This window comes from Corvus brachyrhynchos, unplaced genomic scaffold, assembly GCF_000691975.1.
Source record: "Corvus brachyrhynchos isolate BGI_N302 unplaced genomic scaffold, ASM69197v1 scaffold65, whole genome shotgun sequence".
Lineage (NCBI taxonomy): Eukaryota > Metazoa > Chordata > Aves > Passeriformes > Corvidae > Corvus > Corvus brachyrhynchos.
The window spans coordinates 1,005,696-1,018,518 of NW_008238365.1; the positions used below are offsets into that span (position 1 = coordinate 1,005,696).

The 12,823-nt window shown below is 46.7% G+C and overlaps 2 protein-coding genes across 6 annotated transcripts in view; one reads left to right on the plus strand and one right to left on the minus strand.

Annotated features, from left to right (window-relative positions):
- On the plus strand, positions 1 to 10,015 carry LOC103616816 (RH-like protein). Of its 5 annotated transcripts, none has more exons than XM_017736177.1 (11): positions 1 to 64; positions 2,263 to 2,301; positions 2,781 to 2,967; positions 3,173 to 3,323; positions 3,457 to 3,598; positions 5,202 to 5,359; positions 5,785 to 5,922; positions 6,152 to 6,297; positions 7,632 to 7,711; positions 8,764 to 8,837; positions 9,126 to 10,015. In XM_017736177.1, the coding sequence occupies exons 3-11, from the start codon at positions 2,801 to 2,803 to the stop codon at positions 9,150 to 9,152; spliced, it is 1,083 nt and encodes a 360-aa protein (XP_017591666.1). In that variant the 5' UTR covers positions 1 to 64; positions 2,263 to 2,301; positions 2,781 to 2,800; the 3' UTR covers positions 9,153 to 10,015. The 5 variants fall into 5 exon arrangements, with proteins under 5 accessions (XP_017591666.1, XP_017591667.1, XP_017591668.1 ...); XM_017736178.1 differs by having other exon boundaries at positions 7 to 131; XM_017736179.1 differs by lacking the exon at positions 1 to 64 and adding an exon at positions 1,471 to 1,696.
- Positions 10,016 to 10,392: 377 nt separating this feature from the next.
- Positions 10,393 to 12,823, minus strand: part of TMEM50A (transmembrane protein 50A) — a 3,537-nt gene continuing 1,106 nt past the window's right edge. The window contains exons 2-7 of the mRNA XM_008635047.2: positions 12,627 to 12,738; positions 11,915 to 12,027; positions 11,766 to 11,833; positions 11,552 to 11,644; positions 11,082 to 11,142; positions 10,393 to 10,833 (exon numbers count right to left, since the gene is read on the minus strand). Coding sequence (XP_008633269.1) covers positions 10,788 to 10,833; positions 11,082 to 11,142; positions 11,552 to 11,644; positions 11,766 to 11,833; positions 11,915 to 12,027; positions 12,627 to 12,719 — 474 coding nt within the window. The 5' untranslated portion in view covers positions 12,720 to 12,738 and the 3' untranslated portion in view covers positions 10,393 to 10,787. The remainder of the gene's footprint in view (positions 10,834 to 11,081; positions 11,143 to 11,551; positions 11,645 to 11,765; positions 11,834 to 11,914; positions 12,028 to 12,626; positions 12,739 to 12,823) is intronic.

Sequence of the window (12,823 nt, forward strand, 5' to 3'; positions counted from 1 at the left end):
CTCGCCCGGCGCTGGGCTGGGTGCCACGGGCCTGCCAGGGGATGATGGATCTCCCAGAACAAGGGTCGGGCAGTGATGGGCTCGATGTGAGGAGTGCGGGTCCCAAACGGCGTTGAAACTGGCCCAGGAGGGTGCTGCGCCCTTGGCTGTATCATGGGGGTGTTTTCTTAGTAGTGGAGCTCTAATTTAGCATCGGAGCATCACGGATTGGTTTGGGTTGGAAGGGACCTTGGAGATCATCCCATTCCAGCCCTGCCATGATCAGGGACACCTTCCACTGTCCCAGGCTGCTCCAAGCCCTGTCCAGCCTGGCCTTGGGCACTGCCAGGGATCCAAGGGCAGCCACAGCTGCTCTGGGCACCCTGTGCCAGGGCCTCACCATCCTCGTGGGGAAGAACTTTTACCTAGCGTTAAAGTTACTTTGTGCTTCGTCCTGTCAGAGATCACCAACTTTTGGTCTCTGTTCGGTCGCTTAAGCTGTGAATCTGAGTATCAGCTTTACAGTGTGTCATGCTGAGGGAAAACAGGTGAATTCCTCGCCTTTGGGGTGTTTTCCCTGGATGTTAACACTGATGGGATTTAGTAAGAGGTAGCAAAAGGGCTCATTGTGTTAGCTAAATTAATTCTTAAATTGCTGCTTGAGCTATTACCCTGTCTAGAGAAAGCTCACTAGGTGTTCTGGTTCTGTCTGAATTGCCCACGGGGTCACGGAAAAAGGACCTGAATGTGGATCTTTCTGCATCAGGGTTGTCTGAAGCCAGGGCAGTGCTTTGCATGCCTGGGAAAGGGGTTTTTTTGGATGTTGTTTAGGAGTTTCTGAAATGGGCGTCGGGATATTTAACTTTATTAGGCCTAAATAAAAGCTGGGAAAGGGCTTTGATGTTAAAGCAGTTTGATGTTAAAGCAGTTTGATATTGGATGTGAGGAAGGTTCAAGCTATGCCACAAATCCAAACCTTTCACAGGTGGCTTGAAAACTATTATTGTGCCCTGTAGCCTGGGTTGGCAGGAGGAATGTCCTAAAATTTAAGTGAACTGGGAGTTCTCTGCATATATTCTTGCGTGATAAATGTTCCTGTCACCAGCAGGTGGCTTTATCCCTATTTCTAAGCACATTTCTCCCAATTTCTGGGCACTCCTCAGGCTGTGCTGTGCCAGCTCAGCACTTGGTTTGTAACAGCCTCAGAGCAGAGAGGCTGAGGTGTAATTACAGTGCTTTAATCTGAACTGCCTGAACAAAGAGGGCTCAGTTCACAAAGCACCGTGAATGCTGAGAAGGGACTAATGTTCCTCCAGTGCCTAAAGGGGGCTTATAAAAGGGAGGGAGAGGGATTTTATATGGCAGGACAAGGGGGAATGGCTTTAAACTGCCAGAGGGCAGGTTTGGAGTGGATATTAAGAAGAAATTCTTTATTCAAGAGGTGGGTGAGGGCCTGGCACAGGGTACCCAGAGCAGCTGTAGCTGCCCCTGGATCCCAGAAGTGTCCAGAGCCAGGCTGGACGGGGCTTGGAGCAGCCTGGGATAGCAGAAGGTGTCCCTGCACCATGGGAGGGGTGGACTGGGTGGGCTGTAAGGTCCCTTCCCACCCAAACCATTCCACGATTCATGCTATGGATTCATAAGGTGTCCTGGAGCAGTTTCCATGGCCGTATGTGAACAGCAGGCTGGTCCTACAGTGGCAGAGGAAATGCCACAGGTGCCTGATTCCCTGGTGTTGGGTTGGATCCATCCTGTAGAAGAAGCTTTGTTGTGGGATGTGGCTGCAGAGCTGTGATGTCAACAGTTACTGGTTCTGCATAGTCTTCCACATCCTGCTTTTCAGAGTCCATGTTCTGCTTTGCTGCCCTTTAGCCGAGCTGCCAGGCCCCCAGCAGCTGGAATGCCCCAAGGGAGGTGTCCTGGAGCGGGGCAGTGCTGGCAGTTGGATGTGTCTGTGTCCCTGGGCACTCTGAGCTCAGCCCGTGTGAGCTGGGGTGAGTGTGGGCTCCTGACACTCCACAGATAAGGAGCCGTTCCCTGCTCACGCCTCTTGGGCTTTTTATCGCTGCTGAGTTCTCATTCCTGGCCCCCCCACACCTCCTTTGCTATTGGTGTGAGGGCACTGGGACATTTTTATAGGGAGAAGGAATCATTGATGTGTTGGTGCTTCATGTACCGAGTGCACGATGCCTTCCCGCTACCTCAACTTCCGCTGCAGCGTGCCCTGGCTGATCCTTTTCCTGGAAACTCTGTTCCTCATCCGCTTTTTCTTTTGCTTCCCAGATGTTGGTAACATCTACTCACCATCCAGCTTCTACCCAGGTGAGCCTGGCACCCTGCTGGGAAAGGAGGGACAATCCCTGCTCCTGTTGTGCCCTGCAGTGGGGGTGGGACTCAGCGGGCTCTGTTGGTGAGAAGTAGAAAATGGTTTTATTGCTCTTTCAGCACCAGGAGGGGTGGGAATTTATTTATGTCAGAGGTATGATGGGGATCCAAGACTGAATTGCATTTTTGGTCAGTTTTCTGTTGGGTTTTTTGACCTCTCAACCCCCATCTTATGGCATCCATTCAGATCACTCTGTAAGAATAAATTCAGGGTTAAGGATATTGTTTCTCTGATTACTTATGGATTGGAAAGAAAACTCTGGAATTCTTTCCAAGTACTAAACAAAAGTGGCACTTAATTTTTTATCTGAAGGCTTTTTAGTTAATTGTGATTTTTAATTGATTTTTTTTTTTTAACCAGAAATCCAATCTGCATTAATAATGTCACTGCTGTCTTGGTTTTTTCTGTCCTGCAGAATTTCAAGATGTCAACCACATGGTGATTTTTGGATTTGGCTTTTTCCTGATGGTTCTGAGAAGATATGGCTTTAGCAGCACCGGACTCAACTTCCTGCTCATTGTTCTTGGTGTCCAGTGCTCTGTGCTGGTAGAAGATTTATTAGTTTTCCTCAGGGTACAGGAAAGTGTAGGTGGTATGAAAAGGTAATGAGCTGGACTAATCCAGAACTGCTGATTGCTCCTCGTGGAGGTGAATGCCTCCTTATAGGGCCTGTTTGGGAACGAGCAGAGTCACGTTTGGAGGCATTTCAGAGGGCTTTTGGTTTTTAAGTTCATTGTTCTGTGTCGTTCCTTCTTTATTGCCCTGGTGTCACCCTGATTCTGAGTTATTTTCCTTTCCTTATTGCAGCCTAGCAAAGGCTGTGGTGAGCATGACTGCTGTGGCCATCTCCACTGGAGCTGTCCTGGGCAAGGCCAATCCTGTGCAGTTAATTGTGATGAGCCTGGTGGAATTAATCATCTTCTATGTGAGCAGATGCATCAACAGGACATTCCTGCAGGTACCCTGGTGGGGTTTTCAGATACATGGGGGAAAATGTCACTGGAACTTTGGAACAACTCTGTCAGGAGCTGCAGCAAAGGCTTTGTGTGGCCTGAATTAGCCCACAAATGGTGAATATTCTGTTGGTACAGGTCCCAGACAGCCTCACCCTGATGCACGTGCACCTCTTTGGAGCCTACTTTGGTGTGGCAGTCACCTCCCGTTTCCCTGAGCCGCCCCCAGGGCTGGACAAGAACAGGAGCACCCCAAAGTCAGACCTGTTCTCAATGCTGGGTGAGTCCTTGGCTTTAATGCCTCAGCTGGAAGAAGGGATTGCAGGGAGGCCATAGGGAGGGTTGAGGGTTTTGAGTGCAAAATGCAGCTCTGCATGCAGCCAAGCACAGAAACTGCTGCTCTGCTTCCTGCTTTGTGACAATGGCCGTTTTCCTACCTGGCCCAGAGGCCACTCCTGCCAAAGCTGGGGCTCAGTTGGCTTTTGTCACCTCGGCATAAAGGCTACTCCAGGTTAACTGCTCCTTCTCCAGGTTCAGCACTCCCTTTCCTGGCCAAGCTGTCCCCCTGGGCTTGTCCAGGCCTGCTGCTGAGGGACTGTGTCCAAAGCTGAGCTCACAACTTGTACTTCAGCAGAGCTCCCAGGTCCCAGCTCAGGCTGTTTGGCCAGGTGGTGCACAGAGATATAAAGAGGCAGTCCCTGCTGGTAACATAAATAAAAAGATAAAGCCTGGTGAAGGGTGGGGAGTGTGATATAGGCAGGCCCAGGAGAGAGGAGCTGGGGGAGGACAGGCTGAGTGTCTGGGACTTCCATTCCTTTTCTTATGGAAGCAATTTGGTGTCTTTATTATCACAACTTCTGTAGTGCAACTGCCACCAGCTGAACTCAGAGCTTCCTGCAGGGGTCCACAGAGTCTCATTCTCAGTCAGTGTTTGCCCAGTTTAGGGAATACAACATTTAAATGCTGCTCTTTCGTGTCCCTGGAGTTCTTGTTTGCTGTTTATTTCCAGAGCTGAGCAGATCCTCATAAGAATGCCCCAGTAGATTTTATAGATATCTGTATTTATGACTGACTAACTGCCTCATCAATGGGAATAGGATGAATCATCTCACTAGTCCTCAGTGCCACCGTAAGTTTAGAGTTGCTGAAATGGCCTCTCCAGTCTGAGGCAGGGTTATCTCTGCCTTGGTGCACTGAAATCATGGATATTAGCAATGGAAATTGGATTTCAAGGAGCCCAGACAAGCTGGTACAAAATCAGTACTTGCCAGGGCTGCTGGAAACTGGATTTGTGCCTCGTAGTGACAGTGCCTGTGTCACTTGTTAGTCTTGGACAAGAACACATCAGATGTCACTGTCAGGTGGATTTCACAAGGGTCTGGTACCTCTGTGGGGTGGGGAACACAACATCAGTGATGGGAGTGGGCTGGAAACAAAATACAACAAGTGGACGATGCCAAAGGAGCTGCTGGTTGGTTGTGTTGGTGTCTGTGCACAGCCCAGGGGCACGGGCCCGTGTGGGATCAACGTGAGGTGCTTTGAGGCCACCGACCTCCCTCTGCTGGCTGGCATTTGCTCTGTGCACGTGCATCCCTAGGCATGCATGGAAAAATGCATCCTGCCAGGCAGGGCACTTGCTCTGAGGAGCCTGGGGTTCCCAAGTGCTGACAATTAGGGGCACAGAAGCAGAAGAACCTGTTTTCATTCCTGTTAGAGAAGCCTGTGTGGTCATGGAAGGGTGACACTGACAGTTCCTCGCTGGGATTGGTCTTAGGGGTGGCTCTGCTTTGGGAAGTGTTAGGGAATTACAGCACACTGTGGGCTGGAGACAGGCAGTGATGGGTTCCCTGTGGTTCAGAGGGTTTCCTGTCCTTGTCCCCAAGGCACTGTGTTTGTCTGGGTGTTCTGGCCAAGCTTCAATTCTATCCTGGCTGACTCCAAGAAGGAAGCAGTGCTCAACACCTACTTTGCCCTCGCAGTGAGTGCTGTGACTGCCTTCATGTTGTCTGCTCTGACCTCCAAGGATGGCAAATTCAGGATGGTAAGGACGAGGGAAAACCCTGCATGAGTTTTTTCTGTTAAAAGAGATTTCCTGTTACCCTCAGTATACACTAAAATACAAGAACTGTTAACTGAAGCCAAGTCCGGGATTTCAGCCTGACAGTCACAGACTCACAGAGTGGTTTGGGTGGGAAGGGACATTAAAGATCACCTCATTCCACCCCCTGCCATGGGCAGGGACACCTTCCACTACCCCAGGTTGCTCCAAACCTCATCCAGCCTGGCCTTGGGCACTTCCAGGGATCCGGGGGCAGCCACAGCCTCCTCACCCTCCCAGGGAACAATTCCTTCCTAATATTTAATCTACACCTTCCCTCTTTCAGTTTAAAGCCATTGCCCCTTGTTTTATCACTACAAACCCTTGTAAAAAGTCCCTTAACTTCCTGTTCCTGTTTTCTTGTACAGACTCACATCCACAGTGCAGTCCTGGCTGGAGGGGTCACTATCAGCTACACAGCACACAGCATCCAGCACCCTTGGATTGCCATGATTTTGGGGCTGCTTGGCAGTGTCATCACCATCTTGGGATCTCACTGTTTACAGGTAATGCTCAAACCCTGAAATGGTTCTTGTATAAGCTGTATAAACTTCTTTTCCAATGCAGGACACTCCAAGGGAAACCTCTTTCCCAAACTGGGAAAGCTGAGGTGTTCTGAGCACAGTGCAGGATTGCAACTTGTGAGAGCAGATTCATCCTCTAGGTCTGCAACAGCTGATCTGCAATTACCAGCTTGTGTTTCTGGGTATCAATTTAACCTTTTTGTCTTCCCAGAGGTGTTTTAATCCTGCTTTCAAGCTTCAGGACACTTCTGGAGTTCATTTCACTTTTGGTTTGCCTGCTGTGCTTGGAGCTGTGGCTGCTGTTGTTCTCTGTGTCGTAGAAAAAGGGATTTCTACACAATGGAATAATTTATCCAGGTACGTAAATTCTTGTATTAAATAGTAAAGATAAATAATCATTACTGCAGTGTGCCCTGAGAAGAGTTCTCAGTCATCCAGAGAGCCTGAATGTCATCACAGATACATTGTTTTATATCAGGTAACCCAAGATAATCCCTGAAGTACAAAAAAAAAAGTCAGCAATGAGGAATTTGAGAGTTGAGCAAACTTTGGGTCAGAACTTTGACATCAGCGTTGGGTCCTGTTTTCTGTCTCTCTTTTTGTTTGATATTAAATACAGCAGACACAGGAGATGAAGGCTGGGCATGTGCCTCCTTCCAAGGCTCATTTTAGGGTTTGGGGAGCTTAGGAGGGAGGCAGAAATCAGAATGCAGCATGAAGGCCTGACGCTTCTCATCATGTTCTTAATGGAACAAATTTAATGAAGTTTTAATGTAGGTTTCGGGGGTTCTGGGGTCCAGTCGGGACGGCCGGACGTAGACGGTAACGGATGGAGACGAGAGATCTCTATAGGCAGGTCTTGGGACACAGTCGGTTTATTGTAGAGGGCGTGGGTATTGGGGCACTGCTCAGAGCTGGTAGACTCAGCTCTGAGCAGGCCCAAGAGAGCAAGAGAGTGAACGGGTGAGAGAGAGAGTGTAAGAGCAAGGGTAAGAGTAAGAGTAGAAGTGGAAGAGAGAAGTATGAGAAAGTCTGAAGTAGAAGTGAAGAGAGAATGAGAATGTCTGAAGTCCTGGTTACAATACAATAAATCATCTTCTGTACTGAATATTCTAATTGTCACTAACCAATCTAATACAAGATACAAATCCTATAGCATTTACATACAGCCTATAAGAGTTCTTATATTACCATAGAGTGTTACATCTTAACTTCTAAAAACTACTCTTTGGGCCCCTTCTGCTGAGCTAGTAGGGTCTGCTCTGACCCTTGGACCTGCTTGCAAGCAGAGGGTATTGTTCTATCAAGGGGGGATTACTTCAGTCGGCCATACCATTGTTTTCTAGTTGTTCAGTAACTAAGACCTGGTATTTCAAAAGTGGCTTTCATTTCGATGTTGCCTGTAGTTTTCATATTCCCAAAATCTTTTGTCAGGCAATCATGCTTCCAAGGCCCTCCCGTTTCATCTTCCCCAACATTTAATACCAAAAGATGGACAAAATATATCCTCCAAAGTCTGTATTAGGCTTCTGGTGTGCTCCTAAAACATCTCCCTGCAGCTGCACAGGTTTGAGAATTACAGTTTCTGTGAGAGGTTTTGATGTGAAATGCTCTGTAGATACAGATTCATTCATGGTCTCAATGCTGAATTCAGCAACTGTAAAAGGTGAAACACTTCTCTTGCTTTTCAGTCTGGGTTATTTGGTCTTTGTTGACGTTGGTGCCTTCTGCCAGACCATCAGCACTGCCTTGATAACAGGTCTGATTACAGGTCAGTACTGAAAGCATTCCAGGAATTTCTTTATTTCCTTGGGGCAAGTTTCTATGGGTAAGTTACTTGTGGAATCAATGGAAACATGAATGCCAGGGACTCTTCCCAGCCAGGCTTTTGAAGGAGAAGAGCTGTTTTGCACAGAAATAACCCAGCAGCACCATTCTTTCAGTGCTGAAGTTTTATTTTAACCAAGGTTTAACAGCTGCCTTCAAACTGCAGACAGGAGAGGTGTGAAGATGAAAATACTTCCACATTTGGGTATTGTCTTAGTGACAGAAGATGCCCCAATCTGGGGCTTGGCGCTTTTTGGGCCATTTGGTGCAAATGTGCAAAGTTTCAATAACATCAGGAGCTGCCTCAGCCCAGCTGCAGCCCTTTGATCAGGAGATTTTGAGATTTTGGGGACTTTTTGCTGCTTTGGGAGCAGCAGCACTCAGGTGGCTCCTGTGGGATGCTCTGGTTTGTGGCAGCTGCTGCTTTTCCACAGCCCCTAATACTGTCTGGAGTAGCAGGGAAATCGCCAAGGAAAATTGTTGGGAAATACACCCTACATTGATTTTTTGGGTGTGTTCTAATTTATTTAAACCTTTGCATTACTTTAAATGTAATGAAAAATGAACAGATTTTTAGAAAACATCCATCTGAAACAACCAGACATTCAGTGTTTAACCAATTGTTTAAAAATCCAGAGATTCCCATCAGAGATCCCAAACCAGCAGTGCTGATAAGGCAGATTATTTTAAATACACAGGCACTTCTCATGCAAGAAATTCATCATTTTGATGTATTTTTATAATCTAGCAGCTGTTAAATGGGGTTTTACCTAAAGTAATTCATTTTTAATATCCCACGCCTTGATCCTGGCAAGCCTCTTTTTGTATTTAAGGCCAGCTTGAGCCAGGGGGCTCTGCTGAAGGATTTAGGTCTGAATTTGTGGTTTGATCTGTTACATTTGGATAAATGTTACCAAAAAACCCTCCTGTTCTACACAATCCTCCCCTTTCCCTGCTGTTTATGTTTATTTTGGGTCTCTCTCTTTTTACCAACAGGTTTAATCTTAAACATCAAATTGCTTAAGACCGTGCATGTCTCAAAGTACTTTGATGACCAATTTTATTGGGAGGTGAGTTTCAAAATCATGTCAGATTCCCTGGGGGGGGGGGGGTTCATTTAGCACCTTGATGAAGAACTCCAGGTATTTGAATTAAAAGTAAGGAAAAAAAAGGGTTATTCCTTTTCCCAGCACATTTTGATGCACAAACACAGGCCTTTAGGTGCTGCTGTGAGGCTGTATCTGAATTACAGAAATAATGGGTGAAAATAAGCTTCTAATCAGATTTTCCATTGGTTTAGGGGTTTTTTTTCTGTGATGGTTTGATATGTTCTGATAGAAGAATGTTTGTCTTCACAGTTTCCCCACTTGTCTGTTGGATTTTGAATGGAGGATCCCAGATGACAGATAAGACCAAGATAAGATTTTCCTCTGTCACCAGAAAAACTGAACAGCTATGATGGGTTCAAAGAGCACTGAAATATCAATTCTCAGGCCCACAAAAGCCACTCCCATGGACACTCAAAAAATTAAACTGTTCTAGTTATTCTTGAAAGATGCAGAGTGTGAATTCACAGATGCAAACTTAAAATGCATTCAGCTTTTCTGCTTTGTTGGCCTTGCCTAAATATTTTTTGTAAGATATGTACAAAAAAGTTGGCTGCATTCATAGTTTATCAATCCAAATGCTTGGAAACATTAAACTATTTTTAGCTCCCGAGTTTACAAGCCAAAATGATGGATTTTGAAGTGTCATTTTTCCAGGAGCACTTCTTATCTAGCAAAGCACTCAAGTTTTTAAGCTGAGATGATTCTGCTGAAGGCCTTGACAAGCCAGGATTTGATGAGTGAGCTGGAGCAGAGCCAGAACTCTGCATCCTGCCAGACTGAACTCCTGGAAAAATCTGGCATTACATGGCTGGGGTTGGATGTTGGGAGGTTCTGATGGCAAGAAATTCACTTGTGGATGGTGCTCCTGCAGTCCCTGGGGTTTGCTGCCAAATGTAAAACACAAACAGAGCTCCAGGCAGTGTCTGGGAGGGCACAGCCTGGAGCAGCCCAGGGGCACTGGGGGAAGGGGCCTCAGTGCTGCCTGCACCCAATTTTGGAAGTGCAGGGACTTTGGGGACAGAGGATTCTCTGAACCCTCATTTTTAAGTGAATTGTGATCCTGGTGTTTCCTACTTTCAAAAATAGTTGACATAGAAAATCTTCCAGAAGTGCTTACCTAATAAAGGAGTGAAAATGTGGCTGTTTTTCTTTCTTCAGCACCCTTGTGAGGAACGAATGAGGGAACTCGTGACAAGGCTGAGTCCTTTGATGAGGCTCACTGACCTCATTCATTCACTGGGATGAGCAGATCCCTGCCCTTACAAAGGGAGGCAGCTTCCAAGGAATGCAGACTTGCAGAGGAAGGGCCAGTTTTCCTTGTTCCCAGCTCCCAAAAGAGCCAGCAGGAGTTCAGCAGCTGCCCACACCTTCTACACACAACTGTGAGTTGTTACTTCCCAAAGACTTCCTCTTTATCACCACAGGATAAAAGAAATATTCAGGGATGGGGGAAAAAAAAAAATTCCCAAACTACCAGAGTTCTGTATTACACAAGAAAAGCCACACACCAGCAAGCTTTGAAATTGGAGAAATGGTTATATTGTCTAGATATAGGAAATATTTAATAAACATCTGTTAAAAGGTTGTTTTAAAGCATTTTTAGTAAGTTTTGGATTGTAAGTAACATCATAGAAACAGCTGGTTAAACACATCCATATTCCACTCTCCTTTTATTTGTAACAAACATCATTTTAGAAAAGTGACTCCACTGTTGTCTGTAGCAATTTTACATTTCTCAAAAACACCACAAAACTGAAGTGGACATACAAGAGTAAAAAAAATAAACAGAATAGAGCTGGGTTTAGTGCTTTCAGCTTTCCTTGATTCTCTTTAGACACAATGGAAGGTTTACAAAATGGTTTTACAAAACTTTGGGGGGTGCAATCAAACCCCAGGGCACTCCAGGGGCGCTCACTGCCACAAATCCTCTGTGCGACCAAACTTGAAGACCAGGCCCCTGTGTGAACACAACCAAGGGACACCACAAATCAAATTCCTCTTGTTTTAAACACGGGATTTCAAGGAGCAAATCGGGGTATTTGTTAATCCAGTTCCTGAGTGAAACCTGTGCAGACAGATGCCAGTTTATTCACACAGGTCTGGTTACAAAACAGGACTTCAGGACCAACCAGATCACAGCAAGTTTCAGTTTTTTATCATTAAAAGCCAATTAAATAGGAAACAAATACAAGAGGACAGTCTTACCCAAAAAAGATGAATGCATTCTGGAAAAACACAGCTATTCCTGGGTACACCACTGGTTTTTCTAAGAGAAAAAAATCCCCATAATTTTTTTCTGAAGTCATTTTCAAGCATATCCCATTCCTGACATGTCATTTTCCCTTGTGCTAATTTAGCAGAGAGGCTTTGGGAGCAATGTGCAGGAACTCAGTAATTTGTATTCTGGGAATAAGTGTTCACCCAGGGAATTATTCCCTTAAAACTGCAGCAGTTTAATTATATCCATGGAGTTCCCAGTTGGGCAAGAGCTGGGTTTGTAGAGGAAGTTTGTACTTAGATCAAATCCATCCCAATAGTAATAATATGGGATAGTGGTGTGTAGGGTTAAGAAAATATTCAAACTGGGCCTGCCCAGAAACCATCTAACTACCAGTTCTAAAATTCAGGAGTCATTTAAAACACCTCAAACTTTCAAAAATAGGGTCAGGTCTTACCTTTAACCACGTAGCCCCCAAAAAGGATCCACATGGAAGCAATGAGGGACCCAAAAGCCATCATGAAACCGATGAAGAGCCAGATCCGAGCCCCTGGAATGGGATTGGGGATATTCTGTGCCTGTGGGACACCCCAGCCCCACAAACCCCCCCTGGCACAGCTCTTGAGGCTCGGTGTCCCCATGGCTGTGCCCCCCAGCCCCAGCCCAGGTACCTGTCTGGCCCAGGCAGCCCTCGCTGTAACTGTCCCCCCGCACCTGCCCGTTGGACACCGCGTTGATCCTGGGAAAACAGGACAAAAATGGGACTGAGCCTCTCCTTTTAAAGCACAAATTAACTGCTGGGAGCGTGGTGGATCCTTACATCAGGAATGCAATGGTGGCTATGACCCCACAGGCATGGTAGGAATGGTTGAAGTCTTCCACTTGAGGGTATTTCACAGCAGCATCGATGATGATCCACCAGCCTGTGAAAAACTGGGGGAAAGAAGGGAGAACATGATGGCTTAAAAACGACATCAATGTTTAAAATCACCCTTATAGTCTCCAACCCAGACCAAACTGGTAACACCGTTAGTTTTGCTGTCAGTCTGGGATCCAGCTGACTGCCAAGCCAGGGATTTATCCACTCCAACCGTTCATTCCTAGGTAGAACCGTGAAATTTGAACAAAAAATGGATGGAGGAAACCAGGCCAGATTTTGTAACTCTGCTGATACACACAGGGACAATGTATCCCTGTTCTTCTTTTCCCTGGAATTGCTAGGGTTGGAGCAGCCCTTTAAAATCATCAATTCCAAACCACCACGGTCACCACTAAACCGTGTCCCCAGCTGCCACATCCACGGTTTTTTTAAACACTCCCAGGGACAGTGACTCCACCACTGCCTGACCACCCTTTCAGTGGAAAAACTTCCCCTTTTATCCAACCTAAACCTCCACTGGCACAACTTGAGGCAGTTTCCTCACATCCTTCCAAAGTAATGCGGGAGAAGAGACTCCCAAACTGCTCCTAGTTTTTATCTTACGACAGAAAAGCCACAAGAAGCCAAAGTCCCGAGCACGGTGGGGCCGTACCAGCACCCCCGCGGCCACGGAGGCGATGGTGTTGCGCTTCTCGCCCCAATCAACGCACTCGGAGCACCGCAGGCTCTCCAGGAACCCGGACATGTTTCAGCACTGCCAACAACTGCGGGAGGAAGAGGAAGGTTCGCTCTCACAGGAAACCGGCGGCAGCGGAGCGCAGCTCTGCGCGGGGGCACAGCCGAGGGCCG